General features: G+C 47.6%; 1 protein-coding gene across 2 annotated transcripts in view; it reads right to left on the minus strand.

Moving 5' to 3' along the window:
• GGT5 (gamma-glutamyltransferase 5) overlaps window positions 1-9,571 on the minus strand; it is a 32,715-nt gene that overhangs the window by 11,710 nt on the left and 11,434 nt on the right. For both annotated transcript variants that reach the window (XM_014518145.2, XM_006019883.3), the window contains exons 2-3: window positions 3,377-3,507; window positions 1,091-1,180 (exon numbers count right to left, since the gene is read on the minus strand). In XM_014518145.2, coding sequence (XP_014373631.1) covers window positions 1,091-1,180; window positions 3,377-3,507 — 221 coding nt within the window. The remainder of the gene's footprint in view (window positions 1-1,090; window positions 1,181-3,376; window positions 3,508-9,571) is intronic.

Genomic DNA, 9,571 nt, shown 5'->3' on the forward strand with positions numbered 1-9,571 from the left:
ACTTGAGATGCACCTGTGGATGCACGATAGGGTCTGGTTAGCCCTGCCGACCGTGACCTCGCATTGTCGGCCCATGTTCATCTTGGAGTCAATGATGACTCCAAGATCCCTTTCTGCCTCCGTGCTCTCAAGAAGGGAGTTTCCCATCTTATAAGTGTGCTGCCTGTTACTACTGCCCAAGTGCAGCACCCTGCACTTGTCAGTATTGAAACCCATCCTGTTTTTGTTAGCCCACCCCTGCAACCTATTCAGGTCTTTCTGCAGTCTTTCCCTCCCTGCTAACATGCTCACCTGATCCCAAATTTTGGTATCATCAGCAAATTTGAACAGGGTAAATTTGAGCTTCTGGAAGGGCAAGGGAGTGAAGGGGGTTACAGGTCAGGAGTGAGGAGCCGCAGCAGGGACGGGGGGGACTCTGGGTCAGGAGTGAGGGGCACCAGCAGGGGTGGAGGATGTGGGGGCTATAGGTTGGGAGTGAGGGGCTCCAGAAGGACCAGGGGGCTGCGGGTCAGGAGTGTGGGGCACTGGCAGGGCTGGGAGGGCTGGGAGGGCTGTGGCTTGGGGGTGAGGGGCAATTACAATAAATAATTGTAATTTATTTTATGTCAGTTGTCATTTTTTGTACCTATATTATCGTTTTCTTTTGATATTATGCACTATATGTATGTGCTTAATTATACAGCTATCAATTTAATACAACTTTTAATCTGCTGGATATGCAGAAAAACAGTTGTGGCACAGGTGGGCCATGGAGTTTTTATAGCATGCTATGGGGAGGCCTCAGGAAGAAAAAGGTTGAGAACCCCTGGCCTTGGTGACTTCCTTTCTCCTCTGTCTCCTTCCACCTTCTTCTTACCCAACAGAACAGAGGGAAAGGCAACTGCAGGAAACAACAAATAGCAGCCACCACAGATAGTGAGCAGTGAGCTTCCAGAGATACTGGAAGAGCACAGAGCAGTGAGCTTCCAGAGATACTGAACTTCCCATTCAATCAGATAGCAAAGCCCACAAGTCCTCCCTCTCAACAGCATGCAGTGGGCTCTCTTTGCATCAAGGTGCATGAGCAGGACAATCTGTTCCCTGAACTGACCTGTTGGGAAGGAGTCTTCACATCCAGCCAGGAGATTTTTGGTGAAACCCAGCGGAACACGCTCACGAGCGTTAATCACTTCAATGTCTCCTGGAAACAAGAAGGAAAGGCTCATGATCGACTTTCCCCGAGGTTTCACAAGTTACATTTGTAAAGCAGAAGGCATACAGATGACACGCATGATGTACATGAGAGAGCTGGCAAGGGGTGGAGGCTCATTGGCCCATATGCTGTGGTGTGTTTCCAAAGCCAAACCTTGCAGATACTTTGGTATTTACAGAAGAAGCCCCTTCTTCTTTTCCTCCTAAGCTTCAAAACAGTATATCCCACACGCCTGGGCCCTTGGGTCAGAGTCCCACCATCACAATCCATGATATGTAGGTAATGGTGTTTGGTTGCACAGTCTTTGAAGTGGGTTGGAAAGAATGCAAGAAGCTTTGAAAACCCTGGAGCCACGCATCGGCATCCCTCCCTCCAGTGGTCTCTCTACTGTTTGTCAGTGCAGAGAGGCAAAGTCTGCCTGAGCAGGTGGCTGGGAATTCTGTGGTTATTGAAGTGCTCTCTAATTACTCTATAACATGTCTGAACAGTGAGATAAAACCCAAGATGTTTAGATTCAAGGAACTGAATGTTGTAATTCTGAATATTTTCCACAGTGCAGCCTGGGGACAACCCTTGGGTCCTATTTCACCTCTACCTTCCACCTTTCTTTCTCAGAAGCCAGATTATCCTTATTTTAGAAAAAGGCTCCAACCAATCTAGAACAATCTGGAACTCATCATTCAGTAGAACTCAAAGACCAGATAATCCCCTACCCACAAGAGAAGAGTCAGAGACCACAAACTCTCTCATTACCCACCGTGTGTTTTGTTCATACAAGTCCCTGCAAACCCAATACCCTCACTGTTGCTTTGGTACCTCATGCCCATGAGATCAGTATGACTACTGGCAACCACCTAACATTGGGCAGATGCATGCACAAATCCTATCTTAGAGCAGACCAGATTGCTGCAAAGATGACTTGCAACAGAGAGCCTTACAGCCCCTTTCATGTAGCAACTTAAGGGATGCTCCCACCAGTAACAGGAAAGATAAGCAAGGTTAAACATGCTTTAGCACAGTGCCAGAACCTAAAATGAATGCTGCATTGTGGATATGAGCCAGAAGGCTGTCTACATTGGTATGGGGCATACATATCCACCGTGTCAATAGACCTCTACTTGCAAGGGGCTAACACTGCTCAGAATGATGTTAATTATGCCAGCAAATGCAGGTTTTGTAGATAAGACTAAATTAGTGGGCCATGGTGCAAGTGACAAGTTTTGCCAACACAACTGGCAGGTTAATACTCAGGTTAGCCAAACCCGAGTATTTCCAGGTTGTTACTGAATGTGAATTTATTTTTAAAACTTCCTGTGCAATTAGTAATTTTTAAAGGCTTTGTTCTTTTGGCAGCTAAGGTACTTCTGGAAACCGAAGTGATTAAAAACATGAACAGGAACACAAAACTGAGCTAGAAGCCAAACTCAACTACCTACAATGATTGAGGCACCGACTATCTGGACTTAGTCTGGACTTTGGATTCTGTCTCAATGGCCTAAAGGGGGGATGGAAGGTCTGGGAAGCCTTCACTCCTCCATACTACCTACGTATGTGCATCAAAAGCCCTGGTGACCTGTCATGCATACACCATGAACCAGAAGGATTGATGGTTGTGTACTACAACCACATGACTTGATGTAGTATGCCCATCTGGAAGCCCTTGCCAGTGGTATGTGAAAGAAAAGCAGTAAAGCATTAGGCTTAGCTAAGAAAACATACCAAACATGGACATTCATCCCTCAGCAGTCACAACAGGGCTCGCAGTCAATGCTTTCCTTCTGATCTCATCTGCACTAACCAAGAATACTACAGATGCAACATGTCAGGTAACCCAGGATCCATCCAAGTCAGGGTTTGCTCAAACTTTCAATTGCTAGACTGTCAGATGCAGGTTTGGTTTTTTGGGTACTTTCTAATTCTTTAATCCATAATTTCTTCCTTCCTACACTTTCTCTGTGACTCCTTGCAATGTTCCCACCACTGCCTTGTAAGGGAAGAGATGTCTGACACCTCTACTAGCACGGATCATTTGGTCTGGGAAAAAGGAGTGCACTTTTAGAATGAAATATATAAGAAAAAGGCTCCTTAAGCAGCACTGGCTTCACCAGCAGGGAAACAGAAGCCACAGGAGAGCAGGAAGTGTTTTGTGAAAAGCACTGGAGAAGAGGCAGGGCCTCACCATACCTGTGGTGGCATTGTAGATGGTAAATATGACCCCGCCCCCCAGACCCGAACTCTGGGGGTTTAAAACAGAGGAGCAGATCAACGCAGCAATTGCAGCATCCACAGCCGAGCCACCGTGTTTCAGGATGTCTCTGTGACAGGGAGAGAAAACAGCATTAAAAAAAAACAACCCAGCCAGGAGAGCACTGAGCAGCCCCTGTGAAATCCTTCTACTGCAAAGAGGCCACAATGGGCATGCGAGGTGGAGAGAGGAGTCTGTAGCTGAGTGCCCAAACCAGCAGTGGAACTACACAAAACAAGGGGAAGTCAGCGGAGCCAGAAAGGAGTTAATGCTTGACAGACAGAAACAAGCGAAGGATAATCTGAGGCCTGCAGAAGGAAATGGCACACAGAGTTACTTGAGCCAGAGAACCAGCCAGAGAACAATCCACGGAATTCACTAATGGTTTGTACAACACAGCAAGGGTGTGACTCACGAAACGCTGGAAAGGAGACCAGAGAGCTACTTCAAATGAGAAAGCTACCATGAGAGCAGAGCAGACTTAACATAGCCTTGAAATCTTTACTAGCGTCTAAAGTGGCATCACTGTATTGAAGCTAAGTTCAGTGGGCGCATCTACACGAGACATTTACTGCGCAGTTGACTAATTAGCTGCGTAGTAAACACCTTGGAATCTACATGTCTGCCCCTATTAGGCTGGAGTAAACTAATTTACGCCGCAGCAGGATAGTACATGTAAATATAAGTACTATCCTGCTACAAGGTAAAAAAACTCTGCAGTACTGCACATGTAGATGCTGCCCCAGCTGGCTGGGGCACAAGTGTGCTTCAGTGTGGAGGCTGCCTGCCTGCTAACCTTGCACTAAAGCTGTGCATTAAAAGGCACACATAAATGCATCCAGTATGAGGAGGAGATACAGGTGGCTGTGAAGCAAACTGCACTGGATGCGAGCACCTTGGCACTGGAAATTCAAGGGCAACTTCATTAGCATACCCTCATTGGCAGACTAAAGCTACTCCATTCTTATGTCAGGACAAGCAGGATCAATCAAAGACTGGATCCCAATTAAAAGCTCATGTTAAGCCCCTTCCACTATACCACCCAAGCCTGGGAGTGATTAAGCGTACTCAAACATCTGTTCCAAAACCCACTCACTACAACCTTGGGCATCCACAGCTATTTTTACAGGATTTCCTGGGACTTCCAGTAGTGTAATATCTTCTTAACCCTGATGAATCTGCCCTTCCAATGCCCCGGGGTTCCAGGGAAACTTACACCTAGAGAGGAATTCTAAGACCTGCCCAAGATCACATGCTCACAGATAGAACAGGGCCCAGACCGCCAGTCCAGAGGCTCTCTTTCCTCCAGCATGAGTTTAAACCCTTACGCTATGAGCTGCAGAATAATTCAAAAGCCCCTTACTCTTCTCAGATGAAAGGAATGAAAGGATCAGGCCTTCCTTGCATGGTAGCCAAGTTCAGAAACCAAGTTCTTCTCAGTACTGCACCCCATACCACTCCCTCTATGTGCTCTTGGTAGCAGACTGACCACCACAGTGTTCAGCATTGGCTAATCCCAAAGGGTCAAACATCACGAGTCAGGCCCCTAAAAACTGACAGCTGAAATGGTTTTGAAACCATAGATTTTCCAAAAAATTAAACAAGTGCTGGATATTCTTTTATTTCTCTTCTAGATTTTGACTCTGGAAAGTAGCACTGGGGTCCTGTTTTTAATTATTCTCACCTATGGTCCTGGGGCTTTAGGACTGACAAGATTACCCCACCCCCCGCAACACACACACACGTCATGTCCTCCAAGAGCTGGTAAAGCTGTGCCAGGTTTTGAACTGTTCCTTTGCTGGCCAGTCAGGAACATGAAGCAAAGTAGTTGATAACCCCACTTCCTGCCACCAGTGCCAACACATTTTGGGGGGCACATGCGCCCCCCTGCCCCAGATTTCTGAGCCAACAGCAGGGTGCAAGGCACAGGGCTGCAGCCTGGCCAGAGCTAGGGCCCAGCAGCAGTGGGGAAGGCAGCAGTGGCGACATGATTTTTGTGTCAATGAGCGGGGCATGGGGCTGCATCCCAGCCAGGCCCAATGCCTGGCAGCAGCAGGGGCAGCAGCAGTGTGGAATTGTGCCCCCCCCAGGCAACATTTAAGCATCACCTATGCTTGCCAGAATCACTGTACAGCATTTCCCAGGCATCCTTCAGACCACAGCTGTTGGCCCAGGACTGAGGTGTTTCAGTGCTAGTTCACAGTTGAGCCATAGCAGTAGCCCAGTTGTTATCGAGCTTGGCTTAAAACAGGGATTAGAAAGCTGCTGCCTGCTGAGGATGCAGCATTGGCCCATATTGCTTCTATTAGGGGCTCAATGAAATAGGCTTTGTCAACAGAAGCAACTTCATGTCACCACAACCAGACCTGCCCTGGGGACTTTGCCATTATAGAGTTGGGGCAGATGCACAGACAAACTCACACGCATGCATGCACTGCTATCCTGGGAAAGTGTAAGCCTGAAACCAGAGAAGGAAATTGCCTCGAACCTCAATCTCTCACAAGGACCAGGCCTATAGAGACTTGTTTCATGTCAGTCATTGTGAATGTGGATCCAGATCTGCACTAAGGAATGTTCTGTCTGTAAAAAGACATCAGCCTGGTATTTCCTATGAATGTTATCTTAACTCATGTGCTTAAATCAAGCTGAGTTACTCTGAGAGCTAGCCAGTAGCCATCAGCTCAGCTACAACCAGGAGACAACTACGAGAGGAGAACATTTCATTTGAGTTGGGGAATGTCTGTGTAAACGGTCCCCTGTGGGCATCAGGGAGCAGAGGTATGTATGTGCCTACATATATACATGGACTGCGATTTGGTCTTTGTTATCTACAACCCTTTATCTTCCCTGTAGACTTTTGGAAAGGTAGCAGGGATTGAAAAGCCCCAGGATTAAATCTATGCTGAAAGCTCTGTGTATCCCATGTCCTAATATAAAGAAATTCCCCTGTTCCCCCCCCCCCCCCCCAATCAACTCAGGAAGTGGTGAGGCCACTGTTTAAGATGCACACGTGTGCATCAATCTTTGCCCATAGTAGATATGACACAGATCACAGGCAAAGAGAATGGGAAGGACACAATGCCTGCCACAAGTAGCTGAAGGCTCTTCTTTGTCAGGAAGCCTTGCTCCTGTAATGACTCCACATGCTGGGATGTCCCAATGGATGTGGCTCATGTAAAGTTAGGAAAAGCATGCTCTCCTGGACAGAAACTGGGAGACAGGAAACCCAGTTCCCAGACCTGGCTCTGCCATAGAGTCCTGTGTGGTTTTGGTCAAGTCAATCCTTCTGTGCCTCTGTTTGCCTGTCTGTAAAACAGAAACAAAATGATCTATGTACCTCTATTAGCAAGTGTTTGCAATACTTCTGGGGCCTCCTTAGAGAAAGGTGCTGTGTGTTAAAAGTACTTTTATACTAACATACCAATGGAGTTGACCTAGGGGGAGGTGTGGGGAGTTATTACAGTCATTTTACAGATTGGGGACTGAGATGCAGAGACCAAAGGACTTTGCTGACAGTCCTGCAGATATTCAGTGACAGAGCCAAGTTCTGGCCCTGACTTCTTGCCCTAACTCCTAAACCATGTCTGGGTGTCTGTGTCTTAAGCACCACTATACAAAATCTGATGTCAGGAGCGGAATACCCAGGAGCTAAGTTACAGGGAAAGGCTGCTTTTAGAGAAAGCCCTTGTGGTTTCCAACCAACTAGGAAACGTTCTTTTAAACGTGACATAAATTCAGGGCTACTGGTTTTCTGTTTCCCACAGAAAAACAGAGAAAACCATGGATTTCCCCTTTTTATCATAGAAAAGGCGAATTTCTCCTTTTAGCAGAGAAACCTGCAGATTCCCTGCTTTTCCAAACAGGGTAGGAAACCCCCGCCCTGCCTGGAGGGGAAGGGTGAGGGGGAAGGGCAGGGCCTGAGACTCTCAGTCAGCCACAGCTCCGCTCAGCTCACCTTCACGCTTCGCTCCTGGACCCTGAGATAAGTGGAGCTTGCTGGGGACCCCTCTGGCAGGGCTGGGGATTGCGGGTCATGGCTGGGGGCACTGGGAGGGCTTGGGGGGCCAGGAACCAGCTCCACCCCACCCAAGCAGGCAGAGCAGTAGGGGAGCCAGCTCCATGCTGCTTCTGCTGCAGCTGCCTGCTGTTGGGACAGGGGGCTTCAGACTTGGGTCCCTGGCCCCATAGCCCTGGCAGCTAGGGGCCCCCTCCAGCAGAGCCGGGGGGCAGGGGCTGTGGGTGAGGGCAAGAGGCATGAGTGGGGGGGCTGATGTGGGGGCAATGAGGGGCACCAGCAGGGTTGGGATGGCTTTGGGGGTGAGTGAGGGGCACCAGCAGGGCTAGGGGGGCTGCAGGAGACTTAATTTTAATAACGGATTTTGGGGTTTTTATCAGAGAATTTGTGATTTTTTTTATCAGAGAAAAACAGGATCCCTGGACATAATACAATTTAGATTTTAAAAAAGCCAAACACTGTCACAGGAATTGCTGACGCTTCCCTAAAACCAGCCACAGATTCCAGCACTTGGGTTCATGGCCATATTTCAGATTTATTGCTGTGCTTACAAGCTACAGCAGACATGTTCCCTGGTTCCCTCCAATTCCTTGCCACTATCTTCTCCATGAGAGCTGCAAGGATAAATCACTCGAATCTTCCTGTGCTTTTAAATACCTTGTGCCTGAAATAGCACAGCCCAAGGAAGGATTAAGGACAGGTTTAGTGCAACACTAATTGCTTATCCTCTGCAGGAGACTAGCAACTCTTGCTTAATCCCCCAAAGCACATAATTGTCCCTTTATGGACATCTCTTCACCCGATCCAGGCACATGCTGGGAATGCAGAGTCAACACCCTCTATTTTAAAATATACACACTTAGCATGTTCCAGGGGAGGCAGGAGCATATACATCAGATGTAGACACCCCCAGGTGGCCTGCTCCCACAGCTTCCATCACCTGCTTAAAACTTTTGAGTTGTCATATACTTGCTTAATGCACAATGCTGGTCTCATTAAACATCATCTGATTATTGCAAAACTTTCAAGCTTTGAGCAAAGCCGCATCCACAAAGAGCTGGACATGTGATCTTGTATAATGTGATCCTGCATTTATTCCCCCTCCTCCAAGTAGGAGTAGGCCCAGAATAATACCATGTAGGCATATTCCATCTTTTGAAATGAACCTTTGATTCTCACTGAGGTCAATAAGGGTTTCTCAGCCCAAAATGAAAATAATGATTGCATATTAAAATGGGAAGGAGGGGAAGAGAAATCCCTCCACGGGAAGACAAAATCTTGCCTGGTGGGTGTTAAACAGGTAGTACATGGGTTTCATACCACAACAGAAGCTTCTTCATCCTTCCAACCCCCAAACCCTGGCCTGTTGCATTGCATCTGCCATGCTGAATGTGAGCTTCTCCTTGCTATTACCCTGGTTAGTATCCTGCTCTTTAACTGGGCTCCAAGATGTTACCATGGACAAATCAGTGTGATGACAGGACAGGACTAAGTTTGTGGTGATTCCTTTTAGCAGCCTACAAGGGCAGGGGAGAGGAGGCATCTCTTCATGTAAAAATAAGCTGGTTTTGGTTAAAAATGTAATTTTAGAAATACCGATTAACTGGGTGGTGCACTAGTAACTCGGCACCAGGGGACACAGAACTGTCAGGCTGATCCCAAAGTGCTTCACACTCCCCCTTACTGACTGAAACCCCCCGTTAAATGGAACCACGGGGGGGGGGGGGGGAGAAGGGTCAACAGAGCATCCGTCCATCACACAGCAGCAATGACTGCTCTCCTCAAAGGACATTTATACACGTACCTTTGTCTGCTCTGATGTGCTGGAAATCCAGTGCATTGGAGCAGACTCGGTGATTCGAGTCTGCAGAGCACGCAACTGGTGCTGTGTCACATGCATTTGTATGAGTGCTGAAATGTGTGTCAGCGTGCAGAAAATGTTGGTGTGTGTTTTAGTTCAAAAGCACACCGCCACCGTTTTCTCAGCGCTGACACACATTTCACCATTTATACAAATGCATGTGATCAATGCAACTACAAAATGACCAGCCTGGATTTGCCCATAGGGTTCTGGGGTCCTGCCCACTTCACACTTCTTTCTGCCCGATATTCTCTCAAC

The sequence above is a fragment of the Alligator sinensis genome, unplaced genomic scaffold (genome assembly GCF_000455745.1).
Source record: "Alligator sinensis unplaced genomic scaffold, ASM45574v1 scaffold505_1, whole genome shotgun sequence".
Classification (NCBI taxonomy): domain Eukaryota; kingdom Metazoa; phylum Chordata; order Crocodylia; family Alligatoridae; genus Alligator; species Alligator sinensis.